The sequence below is a fragment of the Clinocottus analis genome, unplaced genomic scaffold, assembly GCF_023055335.1.
Source record: "Clinocottus analis isolate CAN_PGR_092001 unplaced genomic scaffold, fCliAna1.0.p SCAF_23, whole genome shotgun sequence".
Lineage (NCBI taxonomy): Eukaryota > Metazoa > Chordata > Actinopteri > Perciformes > Cottidae > Clinocottus > Clinocottus analis.
Genome location: NW_027175965.1, coordinates 7,796,027 through 7,810,883, shown reverse-complemented (window position 1 = coordinate 7,810,883; position 14,857 = coordinate 7,796,027). Strand labels below are relative to the sequence as shown.

Genomic DNA, 14,857 nt, shown 5'->3' with positions numbered 1-14,857 from the left:
CAGCAGCTCATCATCATCAACACTGACAGCCATGTTTATGTATTATTAGTTAAGTTATTTGGCCCGGCACGTAAACCTAACGCTGCATTTATGTCCGATAGCACTGAAACACAATGAGTGTGCTTGTTGTTATGCAAGCCCGCCGCTGTCTCCGCCTCGCGCATGCACATTTAAACAATAAGAAGTGAGTCAGTCACTAACCCTGCTAGAAATGGCATGCTATTTTTTTCTATTCTTAGACAGGCTGGAGGGTTTCTTCACCTATTTCCACTCAGCAAAAGTCTCCTCATCCTTTCCCCCTCTTCCTCGCCGTTCCCATCTGCACCGCCTCTGCTCTGCTCTCTTGCATTTGTTTTCCAGAGGATACAGTTTTCTCGCTGCTCCAGCAAACTGAAAAATTCCTCTCGTCTCATATGCCAGCACCCCCTCTTCTCACTTTCTGCTCTTCTTTTCACAACTATGTGTCTCTCCATGTCTCTATATCTCCCAAGTTTTGGAAGCAGTGCCGCAGAAAGGGCGAGAGGAAAAAACCCATAAGCTCGGAGATGGATTTTTCTGTTTTGGTGCACTTGAATTTTTGGACCACTTCTCATTCATTCACAACCAAAAAAAAAAAACATGAATTGTGTGTGTGTGCGGGTTTGATATGTACACAAAACTTTGGACATACAGTGTATGGACTTGTTGTCTTTATTTGTTTCTCACACCCAGCTTGTATCAATAAGTCATAAACCTACTTTTAACATGTACAGTGTCTTCTGTGTAGCACTTGCTGAGATTTTGACCGGGCGTTTTTTGAAGTTTTTACTTTGCTCTCTTACACTCTGTCCTTTTGTCTTTCTCTCCATTTCCCTTCCCGGTTCCCTTGTATCTCAACATTTCAGATGGCGGCCCTGCAGAGTCCGTTCTACGGGGATAAGATGAACCTTTACTCCCTTTGTAAGAAGATAGAACAGTGTGACTACCCCCCTCTTCCCTCAGATCACTACTCAGAGGAGGTAAGTGCTGTAACCGTCGCCTACTAATGCCACGGTGAGCAGATATGGACCTGCTGGGTGTTTTAAAATGACTCACCCAAGTCTATCCTCCTAAAAGAAGATTAAAAAGAAGTCTTTACATCTTTTAGGTGAACTATACTGCTTCAAGCAGCGTCGGACGGTTTCTCTTTCTCTGTGCCAGTTACTTGCGTCTATTAAAGTTATTTTCTAAATAAGTGAAATCCACCCAGCTGTCCGAGCTACAGTACGTACAGTATGATATTGCTCCGTGATCAAAAGGCCGGCTACGATTCTACCCGTTTGAAAATGAAATGCACATATCAAAAGCATCTGGCCGCGCTGCAAAGTGGGCTGAAGCTAAAGCGGCTGGAGTGTCACGTTTCCCCAACTCGACGTTAGATCATCTGCTGTTGTTCCGTGTAGACTTACCCATGCACACAAATGTAATGTAGTCGGGCTGCGGTGAACGTTCGCCTTATTGCTGATTGCCGGTGACGTGTGTGTGTGTGTGTGTGTGTGTGTGCATGCGCATGGCTTTGTGTTTGCATGCCCTTTTTGTGTGGGTGGCCTTTCTTCCCCCCAACGTTTCTGTCTTTTTCTCTTAAAAACATTATGTGAAGTGTACGCACATGCAAAAAGTCTGACACAAAGACACACACACACACACACACACACACACACACACACACACACACACACACACACACACACACTGCAGGCTTTACATCCATAAAGCATTGACAACGTGCTTTCTTATGGGCAGACTCAGCTTTGTGAGTTATGGTTGTGTCGTCCATTAAATATCAGAAAATAGTGGGAAAAGTGGTGAAATATTCCCCCCCCCCCTCCTTTTTTTATTAACAGTCCAAAACTGGAAGATATTAAAATGTGCAATTATGTAAATCTGAGAAAAACAGCACAACCTGACATTTGAGAGCCTGAAACCAGGAAATGTTTGACATTTTGTACTTTTAACGATCGATTGTTGCCAATTACTTCTCAAGTCAATTAATCTATTTCGCTCTAAATTAAATATACATATTACATCACGACTAACCTTTTAGAAACTGCAATATAGGATTTCTTCTATTTATATTTTCAAATTGTAGGAAGGTCAATCAGCAGACTTGTTCAATACATTAAACATAAAGTGCGTTATTCTTTTGGCAAAGTTACATTTTTGTTGTACTGGTTTTATTTACAGTTGGAAACAAATGGCTGTATGATGGAGACACAAATCTAGGACTGTGTAACATAACATACCTGTATTTACACGCTGTATAGTTATGTGGCTTAACCCTGGAAACACTCGTATGGCCCTCAGGTAAAAGAAAAGTGCTCAACCTATTGAGTCTCGGTGCCTTTTGCTCGACTATCAGCGTCACTGCGTGCACAAGTCCACAGCGGCGATCTTTATTCATGTCTCACGAGTTAAAGAGTAAACCCCGATGAGAGGCTTTAATATTCTGTGCTACTTCATTACGTCCATAAAGGTTAATTGTGAGGTGTTTCACGCCTCTGGAGTGTGTTTTTATACGTGCAAGAGCAATTGTGCGAGTGTATATTTTGCTACAAGAGCTCTCTCTCTCTGCGCGCACACACACACACACACACACACACACACCGACGCACCACGCTGAGCTCCTGCGTTGCCCCACATGTCACCCCCATCCAGGAGAAAGGGAGACAAAGCGAAAGAGAGAGGGAATGATAGAGCGAGAGACAGGGCGATGGAGAGATGGAGATGAGGGGGGTGCCTGCAGCGCCTGTCTGGATGTAAACAATGCTCCTGAAGGATCGGCAGCAAACTGTCAGCTGCTCATCTTTGTTGTGTCATTTAACCATCTCCATCTATGCCCCCCTCCCCCTCTCATGCCTCCCTTCACCACCCCCCATCTCCCTCCATCCTTCCACCTGACACCCCCCCCCCCCCTCCCACTCGCCATGCAAAGAAGCGCATGAATATTTTACATATCTGCATCTCCCCCCCCCATATCTCCATTCTGTGGGACTAATTCTCAGACTGTCTGAATTTGCATCTTTCGCTCACTTTCTCTCCCCTCTCTCGCTCTCTCTCACACACAAACACACACACACACACACACACACGCACACAGCGGCTGACGAGAACTCGTCCAAGCCGGCGCCACGCAACAGCGGCCAGGAAGTCGGCAGACAGTTACCATAGCGACCTCGCGTAGATGTTATATATATATATATATATTTTTTTTTTTTGCTTTTCCTCTCCATCTTTTATTCTCTTCTCTTTTTTTTTTTTAATGATGGCGGTGGCTGTTCCGCCTGCGAGCCTGTCTATCTATCTGCTCCAATCAGCCGCTTCGCTCGGCTTCAAGTGTAAGTGCTGTCTCCGGATGGCAATGGAGTGGCAGCAGTGTGTGTGTGTGTGTGTGTGTGTGTGTGTGGGTGCGGGTGTGTGTGTGTGTGTGTAGGGGTGGAGGCTTAACCAAACGTGCATTGAGAAAAATAAGTGATTAGCGCGCTAACGCAGCCTCGCGTCATCGTCTCGGCTGGATTACTGGCCGCCTTGTTATTGCTCCAGAGCTCATCTGGAGGGCAATAAAAGACGTTTGGGAGTGTCACTGACTGTTTCACTTCTCTCTCTCTTCCTCTTCCTCTCTTCCTCCCCACCGTCAACTCCTCCTGTCCCTCCCACCAGCTGAGGAACTTGGTAGATATGTGCATCAACCCCGACCCCGAGAAGAGGCCGGACATCACCTACGTGTACGGCATCGCCAAACAGATGCAGAACCGGACTCAGGGCAGCTAAGCCCGCGGTCTCGCTCGCGCGGCCGGCAGAAGTCCTCCCCTCCTCGCTCGTCGCGCTCGACTCGTACACATCTGTCCGCTTTTATACAATTTAGCTTTTTTGTGATAAGTAGTATGTGGAACAGATTTATTTTCAAGGTGATCCAGATTTCAACATGACTGACATCCAAATCTTCTGCCCTAGGAAACAGATTATACTTCTTTTTTTTATCAGATGGACCTCTAATTCTTTAGACTTCAGTATCTAGTATATCAGTGTGTTGTAACTCACTGATGTGTCATTTGCTATGGCTTTAAAATGCATTTTTGCGAATTTTAACTTTTTTTAAAAAAAATGTTTAAGGGACAATTAGGATGTTCCCTGTCCTCGAAACAGTTAATCAAGACAAGTTGCAGGACTATATTAAAGATAAATGTAACTGAGAACAACAGTTAAATTGGGAGTGAAGCGATTTGAAGTGACTTAAAGAGTGTTTTTGATGGTTGAAGCGTTGTTGTGTTGCACTTTTACCCTGGTAGTGGAAGGCTGGCAGGGTGATCTTGTCTAATGAATGTATGAGGAAAGGAAGGATCATTTAGAGAGTAGACTAGAGATGTGCCGGGGGGAGAACATGGGCGAATGTCTCTACAACACTTTGAATGCACGTCATTTTGACACCTATGTATTGTCTTTGAAAAATTCAGAATATCTCTTCTTTCTTTTTTTTTTTTTTTTTTTTTTTTGACAGCCTAGAAGGAGCAGTAGAAGCTTTAAAAAAGCAGTTTTACGTCTGCTGTTTACCTTCGTCACTGACACCAAAAGATGTCTTTTCCTCGGTTTTTCTTTTGTAAATCACAATGAAGACAAGAAGAAGAATCCAAAGTCAAAACCTGTGGTTCTCCATCTCGGTCCAGCGGCGGCGTTTGACCCCCTCGTCCCCCCCCAGAAAGTCTTTTTTGTGTAAGTGTAAGTTTGCGGTGTCGTTGTTTTGTTAAGTAACAAATATGTTGAAGAGACAGCAGATCTGTGCCTTGAGAAGTCGTCCACGTTGTCAGTAAATCGTAACTTTTGTCCTCCAAAGAGAAAGTCACACACAGAAAAAGAGCAGTTTATATATATGTTACGGTATCTTTTATGAAAATAATATGTTCTAGTGTTGTACTGAAAAAAAAAGCACCAAATGGTCCTCTTTTTGTTTTACTGTACATATTGTGGTGTTAACGTTTCTACAGATCAATACTGTAGACTTTAGAAACCTTTATTCATCTGGTGGGAGGACGCAGCGTTCAACAGGTTTTCTTCCTTCTCTTATTTTATTTTAACAGTGGATAGGTTTACACCAGTGGGTCTCAAACATACAGCATTAACTGACTCATTGATTTACAAAACAACGATAGCACATGAACAGGTAGGTAGAGTAAGTAATTAATGATCAATGGCGCTTTAATTCAGTGTTTCTCGTGTTTCTTTTTTTTTTTTTTTTACCTAACATTCAATATTATTTACATGTATTCAAAGTCGAAGCTTATTGCTGCAATAAATTGTAAGTTATTTTGTTTTGTTCAGCATATTTTGATAGTGTGTGTTATTGCAAATACAGTGTTGGCAATTTGACACTTTTAAACTTTTTTTTTTTTTTTTTTTTTAAACGCCATACATAGTCCGTTATGAAAATGCCCCAGAAAAGATTGAATATGTATTGAACGTTGCCTTCAGGTCGTGATGAACATGCAGTTTGCAGTGCAAAGTCCAATTTAAATTATTCTAATAGTGTTTAGTTTGGAGTCCTCAGATGGCACACAGTGCAAAGTCACTTTAAGGATTTGGGCCTTTTCTTGGTCGGGAGCGTTTTAGTCTTTGTGTAACATGCGACTGCTCTCCTGATGTCTCCGCCGGTTCCCTCGGCTCAGTTTACGTTTCCACAGGCCTTCTGGATTTCCAAAAAAAGGAAAAGAAGAAGAAAAAAATGCATATACTATTTATTGTTTTGGAGGTTTGGTTGTTTTCTGAGAATAAATGTCATGTCAAAAGAACGGCCCCTTATTACAAACTTCTTGTATACTTACTAAATGCAATAAAGCTTTCAAATTTCTTTGGACTGCATCGAGTGCTTTCGCCCAGGTCTGAATGAGCGATCCTTTAATTTACAGCTGAGTAACAGTTGGCACAGTTCCCTTCATGGTAAGTATGTTCACACACCGTTTCTTCTGAACTCTGATAAATGACATCATCCAGACTTCGACAAACATTTTGTCCGGATCACATTCGTTTGCAACTTTTTTCTTGGTCTACTTTCTTGCTGAGGTGTATTTTCCAGTGATAGAAAAACATCCGAACGTAGATACCCAGTAAACATGATGTCATGTTGTATTTCATGACTTAAAATGTCAGCATGGCTTTAATGCACCGCTTGCAGCACAATGCATTATGGGACATGGAATAAACAAGATGTCCTCCAGATCTGGACTAAAGAAGGCTCATTTCTCAAATATGAATATAGTTGTGCTTTGTCTGGTAGTGACGCTCACATTAACATGTCTCTGAACATGAGAAACACTGGTTTTGAACTACCCGTGAAAAAAATGAACCTGTAAGAGGTCTGATCTTGTTCTCGCTCGCCACACTTCTCTTTTTTGGGCACTCTAGGTAAAATAACTATTTTATTTTAGGTATCTCTAAGCGCGTTACTTCTCAGAATACACACATTTGATTGGCTGAATAGCATTATTGTGTGTTGAATTGTGCATTGTTTTTAACTTTATATTTTATCTCAAGGTATAATCTCATTTCATCACTATTCATATGTTATTCAGAAAAACATGTTCCACTTTCAAAGTGCAAATTAAAACATGAGAAACAATATTATTATTAACCTGTTTATTAAAACACTTTGGAGCGCTGTCAAGCAAGACATTAAAAGTCTATCTTTTCTTTTTTTTAACAGGCCAGATGTAAGCAGATTAACATCTATACAGAAAGCTAAGTAATACGTTTGTATGACTACGTGTAATGAGGATTTTCTTGGCAGTTCCTCATCAGCGTATATGTCTTCAGATCGAGGGACATTAGCATAAGCTAACGGCCAAAAACAAAACAACGGGAAACATTGTAATTATTGTTGGGTATTTATCAAATGATTGTTCACTTTAAAGGGAAACGTGACACACGAGCTGTGACATGAAGCTGCAACAAACTGTAAAGTAAACTCAACAACTGCAAAACAAAGCAGACACAAAGTGACGGTCAAACCGATGCAGGCGGTGAGACGGAGAATGAGCTTCACAACCAAAGGATGATGATGATGATGATGATGATGATCAGGCGACCAATGACACTCACTTTCCACCCAAGTTGCTGAAAATAAAATAAAAAATGTGGATGATTGGCCCAAAATAATTTAAATCATACAGACATTATATATACAGAATGGGGGGAAAAGGCCTATAAAAAGCTTTATAACAGTAATAATATGTATAAAATGCAATAATAGTTATCTTTGTGTACTGTAAAGGAAAGGATGTGTGTTGGATATGTGTAAAACAATCACAGTCAGACTTACTGGGACTTTCTGCGCCTCGTAATGTAAACCTTGTAGGCTACTAAGAGCAGAGGCACAGATGTGAGGATGATGAGGAAGACCAGAAGCCCAATGACAGCTTTGTCATTATCTGTAAAATGATGCAGAAATAATATCAAAGTGGTGACGTTCATGTAAAGATGCTGAACAACATGAGACAATGTGTGGCATTAATTCAACCGGCACATACAGGAAGTGGTCACAGAGTCTCTCTTGGGGTTGCTGCATAGATGCTCATTGCAAACAGTCACCTGGAAAAAGGAAGAAACAATCAATTATTATTAGGAATCGTAGCACTGGAACAAAACGATGAATTCCAATATGATAATCTTGTGAAATCTCATGCAAACCTCCAGTGAGTATTCCGTTGAGTAGCTCAGATCTTTAAACTCAAAATAGCAATTTTTTTTGTTAACCTTCTTGGGGACACCATTAAGTTGGGCAACGAATTCCTTTAGATTTCCATTGAAACGTTTGTCTTCATAAGCACAAGTTACTATGATGACGTTATGCTTTGGAACGTTCACCGTCAGAGAAGTGATATCTTCTGGTGCTGGAAGAGAAGAAGAACATGTTTTCCTTGAGCTCCAACACTTCCTCACAGTCAAAGTGATACTTCCATTAGCTTCATGAGTGTTTTAACACTGATATGCATCACCAGTGTGTTGCTGTACTGGTTGTAAAATGGGTCTAACTTGTGTTTAAATAAAGCTATCCTGAAACGCAAACTGTAGTTAAAGCAGCAAACACATTTAAAAACTTAAAAACTTTGAGTGAATGCAAATTGAATTATGTAACGCTAGTGTTATTTTATGTTTCTACAAGTTGCACCTGTCTACAGTTTGAGTCAATAATTACTCTGGTACCAAACAGACTGAAGCTGGAGTTGTAGTCCAGGACCAGAATACCTCTGAGAGTACCTGCTGTACTTCACTAACGCTTGAAGCTGCGTGGTAATGTTCATTAGAACAGAAGCGTGGTGCTCTGATGCTTCGGCCTGCTGTTGTGTTTATTGGTACCAGGGACGGATTTACTGTCTGATCATCATTTAATGTCACATGTTTAAAAAAAAAGAGGATGAAAAATCAGATAAATGACATAAATTGAATTCTAATAATCGATAGAACAAATTTCCTGAGAAATATTATGACTGAAAGCACAATAAATAAATAGTCTGACATTTTGTTGATACTTACTTCCAGTCTTAGTTGTGCGATCAACTGTATGTGGTTCGTTAGTTGATGGGGTAACTTTATTGTCGTATTTGCTTTGGACTTTACATGAATAAAAGGTGAATGGTTTCAGTCCTGTAACGCTACATGTTCCTCCTGATCCGGTCACGGTAGCTGGAACTGAACACAGCTTCATTAGTTTGGTTTGACTGAACAACAAGGCCACTATTTATTTAACAGTTGAGTAAAAATGATCTCCAAAGACTTCCAAAAGTGCATTCCTGTACGACGCATCAAATGATAACACCTTTACTCACCTTTAGTGGGTTTGCGTTTGTCGTACGTTTCACAACTGCAGTCATAAGAAAGCTTCTTCAGACCAGGAAGTTCGCTTTGACACGTCCTACTGGTCGTGTTCCAACTCAACTGGATGGAGGTGTTGGTGACGTCGCTTTGTTGGCTTATTGTGAGATCTGTTGGACACATCAGACATCTGTAACACTGAACATCTGGAGCTGTTCCTTTCTGCAGAGTTATCTTAAGCTACAAGTCATTGTTAGTTAACACGGAGGAGACGCGGTTGCTAACGTACCGCAGTCCACCCTGAACTTGACAGCAGTCGTGTGTTTCACGGTGTCGTTGAGTTTGATCTGACCGGTGCAGCTGTAGTCTGTGAAGGGCTCCAGCTCAGAAAGATTCATGGTGGCTTGGTGGAGTTCATCGGCTTCTGTGGAGACACAAGGATGACAGCTTTTCTTTAGCAGCTGGTATTTGTACCTCTTCGACTGCAATGGGAACTCATTCACAGTGAATTAATAAATATTCCATATGCAGTGCACAAAGCAATACCTTGACTTTCTCTTCCCCCAAAAGACAATTTAGATTCTGCTTCAAGTCAGATTGTTGCTACGTGTTGAACATCTACTGTGACAAAAGGTCTCTTTCTCTTTCTATGTAAATCCATTCACGATGCAGACACACAAAGTCTCTTTACCTCGAGTCCTTCCACTTACTCTGACAGGTGTAATCAATGATGAGATTGTCGCAGTTTGGAGGTAATTTTGAGTTTATTTTTGCGGGAAATTCATTTAAAACCGTCAGATTTACTTCAGTTGGATCTAAGAAATCTGTAGAAAAGAAAGAAAACAGCAGAGACATTAAAGCTGATGACACAAGGTGTACACCACATGCAATTCAAACCACACGAGGACTCGACTGTACATACCAAAAGGGATGCTCTTGGTGAGGCTAAAGGAAGCCCCACACATTCCTGAAGTGAAGGTTGTAGTTAAATCTGTGCATATGTCACTGAAAGCAGGTTTGAAGCAGAACTGCTTCACGTCATCTTTGCATGACTTGATATTTGATGCTGGCAGTGAAGAGCTGATGTCCCAGTCACTCTGGTAACAAACATATCCAGTCATGTTGCAGCCGCCATCTTTAACGTCATCTGGACCTGAAATACACAAGTGAAACGTTCAGCACGCATCCGTCTGTTTGTCTCATTCGTAGATTAGAGGAAAATACAAAGACATTCAGCCCAATTCATTGTTTTTACTCACTCATATTCAGTGTCCTAACTTCAGTTTCACAAGTTTCTATGTCAGGATGATGGATGAACGTCACATTCAGCTCATACTCGGTACAGGGCTTCAGGTGTTTGATTAGATGAGAGCTTTGATTGGACTGAACGATGAGTTGGCCCGGTTGGTTCTTTTCTTTGAGGCTGATGGTGAAGTTGTTGGAGTTCAACATTTCAACCTTCAAGCCAAACTTAACGGCTGTGACGACGTAAGAACCTGAACACAAAATGAAGAGTTATAAAACATCCTACTGCGGTTCATACAAACCACCTGATGACATCCTGTAATCTCAGTTTTTCCGCCACACAAAAAAAAAGGAAAAAATATAAATTAGGACAATAAAAATATCTAAGCAAAACGTTACTTCATCACTTTGATTTTACAATACCTTCATTTACATCATTTAAAATGTAAATATGTATTGTTCATACAACAAAACAAGTACAAGTCACAAAATAGTCCAATCTTGTTCCTTTAATTTAACATTGGAAGCACTGTTTTATATTTAAGTGCTTTTGTTATTTACCAAAAGATAACTTGACAATGTCAACCACCCATCAGCCTTTTCATGGGTTACTTTAAAGTAAATAATTCATTTAATATATGTGTGCATTTGACTCAGTTCTTAAAAATGGTCAATAGAAGAACAACTATGTACTTTGTGTGTACATATATTAGCTGCAATGTACTTTGTGTGTACATATATTAGCTACAATGTACTTTGTGCATATATTAGCTACAATTATATTTAGGCTGTAACTGTAATTTTGACAATTGTAGTCAGTCGTCAAGTTCTCATTTCTCTCCTGGAATGAAACAGGAAACTTTTTTTTTTGTTGCCTTTTTTTAAGTCAACGAAACAAAAAAAAGACAACAAAAAAAAAAGTCGATAATTTTTATTTATTTTTGGTCCATTTTTTATTTATTTTTTTTAATCCAATTTATTTATTTATTTTTCCTAATTATTATTATTATTATTTTTGTGCTGTTTTTTTTTTTTTTTTTGGACTTCTCATCTTTTTTGTGTGGCGGAAATAGGCTTCCATAGTTTGCTTATATAGCTGTTGGAAAATATAATATATTAAGGTTTGTTAAAAATAAATGTAAAGAAAAGTATTGTGTCTTGAAAAATGTTACTGATACTCACACTGTGAAGGGGGAGGGGCTTGTGTCATGACTGGAGAACACGTTCAGGTGAGAAACAAGAGGAAACACACGTGAGTAAAGTTAGACCTGCAGACATTTCTTTCCATTTCACCACTGCGAGCCTTCTGAACGCCACAATACTTCCTGCACTGGGTTTCAATGGAAATCTCCATTGCAGATGAGTTGCACGCTGTATGAACAGAAGCGTTTCATTCTGCTAAAAGCTAAATGTTCTGAGCGGAGCACCAACTGGAATACACTCACATGTGTTGCGTATAAACAGCAGTGTGGATGTGACTGTGGCTCCACATTCCTACAGTAAGGGGGCGCTATCTGAGACTCATACTCTGGATCTGTTTCAGGATGCTGCCATTAAAACCTGAGTCAGTCCCTTAAAATGAGCCCAAAGTTGAGCGAGCAACTTAGAAAAAGAGAGAAGATATATATCGGCCACACATTATGCACGGAGCACATGATCTACATGATCAGATGCTGCTGGACAGAGAAGACGGAGAGGTTGAAGTGAAGGTATCACACAAGGTTTAGCACATTCGTGGCATAATTCAAATTAAACATTTCATTCATGATAAAAATGATTGAACGTTAGAAGTGTTGCCCACTCACTTGATGTGGATGTAGGTTCATCTTGACCTGCAAAGAGGAAGAAAATGTAAATTATAAAAGCTTTTTTGACAGGAAAGAAAACAATTTACACTGTAAAAAGTATAAATACTTTGCTCATCTAAAAAACAGGCCCATTAAGGGGAAACACAGCAAATAAAAAGGAAGAGTAAAAAGATTTAAATACTAGATTACTTACATTAAAACAATTTATTTTGCTGAATAGGTTTTATGAAATATGGTGTAGTTTATTATGCAAATGAGCAATATGTTATTAAATCATCTGATCATGTGGATGTGTTTCCAGAGCAGTTCTCTGAGCATCGGATGGATGCGGTGAGGTGATCACTGAGCTCAGGATGTGGTTTGGTTTGCTCTTGTTTCTCTGCGTCGAGCGCGCTCTCAATCTCTTCATTTTTTAATCTGCCTTTACTTTCCTCTCATGTTTTGCATCAACAAGCACGCACATGTTTAACATTTCTGACCTCACTTCATTTTTATGCACTGCACTTACTTTTTTTTCATCAATTATCAAGTAATTTATCTCGCGCCCGACACGCGCTATCTTGTCTCAGACGTGATAAAGAAGTAAAGAAAAATGGATAACACCGTATAATAAAAAAGTTAACAACTAAGTTAAGAGTTTAGAAGAAGAGGCCTCATCGCCGACAGTTGGAAGTTTTATTCTTGGAGAAGACACGAGGACACAACATCTTAAACGCCCAATGCTTTTCCTTCACGAGGAAGAGGAAGATGGTTACTTACAGTTGGCTAAACTGATGATCGCAGCCCAGAGCAGCAGGATCTTGAGACCACAGAGACCGGCCATCTCCCGGGTAAGGTGTGTGTACGGCTTCCTGGACTGAACCCTGATCCTCACGCTTGGTTTTAAGTTGAGCAAGTGGGAGTGATGTCACACCAAAAAGAGCCTGCCTTCACCTTAACGTGACAGGAAGCCTCGTTTCAGCGACGCCACCAAGAACAGGAAGTCTTCTCTCGTCTAATCTGCACTTGCTTCTGCTCGAGAGTGAAATCCCTCTGACTTATGAGAAGACAGAGAGAGATTCAGCTTCAGGTGGAGCCTTTATTTGACTCAAATATTGTGTTATGAACTATTAGACCTGTAGATTCATGCTCAATACATGGCTGTTATCAAACACACAGCTTAACTCCATGTGAACAGGTGGAGAAATGAAAGGAAAGGCTGATATTAACACACATGGAGGCTGATATTAACACACATGGAGGCTGATATTAACACACATTGAGGCTGATATTAACACACATGGAGGCTGATATTAACACACATTGAGGCTGATATTAACACACATTGAGGCTGATATTAACACACATTGAGGCTGATATTAACACACATTGAGGCTGATATTAACACACATGGAGGCTGATATTAACACACATGGAGGCTGATATTAACACACATTGAGGCTGATATTAACACACATGGAGGCTGATATTAACACACATGGAGGCTGATATTAACACACATTGAGGCTGATTTTAACACACATTGAGGCTGATATTAACACACATTGAGGCTGATATTAACACACATTGAGGCTGATATTAACACACATTGAGGCGTCCACGGTACTGTTTTCTGTCTGTTTGGCTTCTGTTGGACGGTTTGAAATCAGGCTTGATGAGAAGATTTTACATCTGAGACGTACGCCAGTGAAACTTCTCTTCTTCCTCGTGACTCCTCCCAGTTCTTCAGCTCACAGGCCGACAGTCGCTCATTAAATTAAAAACTCACTCTGCTTTTTTTCTCTCTCTCTCTCTGTCCAAAGAAAGAAAACATGTGGCCACTGGCTCCAGAAGTGAATTTCTTCATTTCTGCTGTTCCTTCTGTGTGAAATACATTTATAAGAGATGTTAGATCTCTTCAAAGTCATTGATCGTGCGCGGTGTTTGATCATCGTGCTTTTGCCTTGGAGCCCAAAATGCTTACTTCTGTTTACATACACAAGAAACGGAAACGGCGTACGGAGGATCAGCTGATGGAGACTGGACTGGCTTTATGAATGAACCGGAGAGTCTGGGATCGTCTTCCTCACTGAACTTACGCTTGAGCTTCATTTAGTTGCTCTGTGTTTGTTGCTACTCTTGTCACTTCCCTGTGGATCAACCTCTCGGGCTCCTCTACGCTCCCCTCCTCCCCACTCGGCCCCGCCCTGTCTCGCCCCGTCACACACCAGCGCCCTCCTGGCCTCGGCCTCCGCTGCTCCATATCACCTCTTACCAGTATCATCACTCATTATCCTCTGAAAATAAACCTCTTCGTTTCACTTCATTCACTCGTCTGCGTCGGCATTTTGGGTCTGAAGCTGCAGGCCGTGACGCTCACTCACTGGGATATTGAAATATATGAAAATAATACGAGCAACTAAGCAGACCCATTTTTGAGTTTAGACCAGTGATTCCCAAAGTGTGGGCCAGATTAATAAAACAATAAGGCTCTCGCTCGAAACGGCTGTTCTTGTCCGCCTATCGTTATTCAACAAAATTAAGGCAGCGCCAAATAAAACAATGTCAAATAAGGCGCGGTTTGGGTGGGCCCCAGAAGATTTTCAGATTTTAAATTGGGCCTCGGCATTCTTGAGTTTGGGAACCACTGGTTTAGACAGTTAGATACCGAGCTGGTAGAAGCTTTTACTTGAACCTGCAGTTCTTCAGCGAGGACGAGATGGATCTCTATCGTATTTACAGAAGACAAAGTAAAGACCAGAACACGTCGATCACATCAAGCTTTGAATAACATTTGTGTTTGTTCTGAAGAGATTTAAGTGTTCACACAACAGTTGCTTCATCTTGAAGTCAGAGCATATTTCTGTACATACTCCTACATATTATAACGAGGAATAAAGGAAAACATCTTTATACTCAGGGTGTATTATCTTTCTTATTATCTTATTGTTGTATTTTATTGTCAACCGTACGGATATCAGAAATCTATCTTGGTTAAATGTTGTCAA

The 14,857-nt window shown here is 40.6% G+C and overlaps 2 protein-coding genes across 2 annotated transcripts in view; one reads left to right on the top strand and one right to left on the bottom strand.

The window, feature by feature from the left end:
• The window catches only part of nek7 (NIMA-related kinase 7), a 53,608-nt gene extending 47,773 nt beyond the window's left edge, over nt 1-5,835 (top strand). Inside the window, exons 9-10 of the mRNA XM_068589624.1 lie at nt 885-998; nt 3,676-5,835. Of these exons, the coding sequence (XP_068445725.1) occupies nt 885-998; nt 3,676-3,786 (225 nt within the window). The 3' untranslated portion in view covers nt 3,787-5,835. The remainder of the gene's footprint in view (nt 1-884; nt 999-3,675) is intronic.
• A 1,037-nt stretch (nt 5,836-6,872) lies between these two features.
• Nucleotides 6,873-12,751, bottom strand: LOC137793668 (receptor-type tyrosine-protein phosphatase C-like). The gene is made up of 13 exons (XM_068589960.1): nt 12,630-12,751; nt 11,868-11,894; nt 11,245-11,274; nt 10,077-10,313; nt 9,740-9,970; nt 9,528-9,641; nt 9,107-9,241; nt 8,832-8,987; nt 8,539-8,694; nt 7,693-7,895; nt 7,533-7,593; nt 7,325-7,433; nt 6,873-7,119 (listed from the first exon to the last, which is right to left on the bottom strand). Exons 1-13 carry the CDS (start codon nt 12,691-12,693, stop codon nt 7,101-7,103), a joined length of 1,542 nt encoding a protein of 513 aa, XP_068446061.1. The 5' UTR covers nt 12,694-12,751; the 3' UTR covers nt 6,873-7,100.
• Nucleotides 12,752-14,857: the final 2,106 nt, after the last annotated feature.

Bases quoted from the DNA above. Each gene is read 5' to 3' on its own strand.
- LOC137793668 (XM_068589960.1), bottom strand. From the start codon at position 12,693: ATGGCCGGTCTCTGTGGTCTCAAGATCCTGCTGCTCTGGGCTGCGATC. The intron at 10,314-11,244 runs GTGAGTATCAGT...TTTTGTGTTCAG, and splicing joins AGCCCCTCCCCCTTCACAGT to GTTCTTACGTCGTCACAGCC. The intron at 9,971-10,076 runs GTGAGTAAAAAC...TGTGTATTTCAG, and splicing joins AGTTAGGACACTGAATATGA to GTCCAGATGACGTTAAAGAT.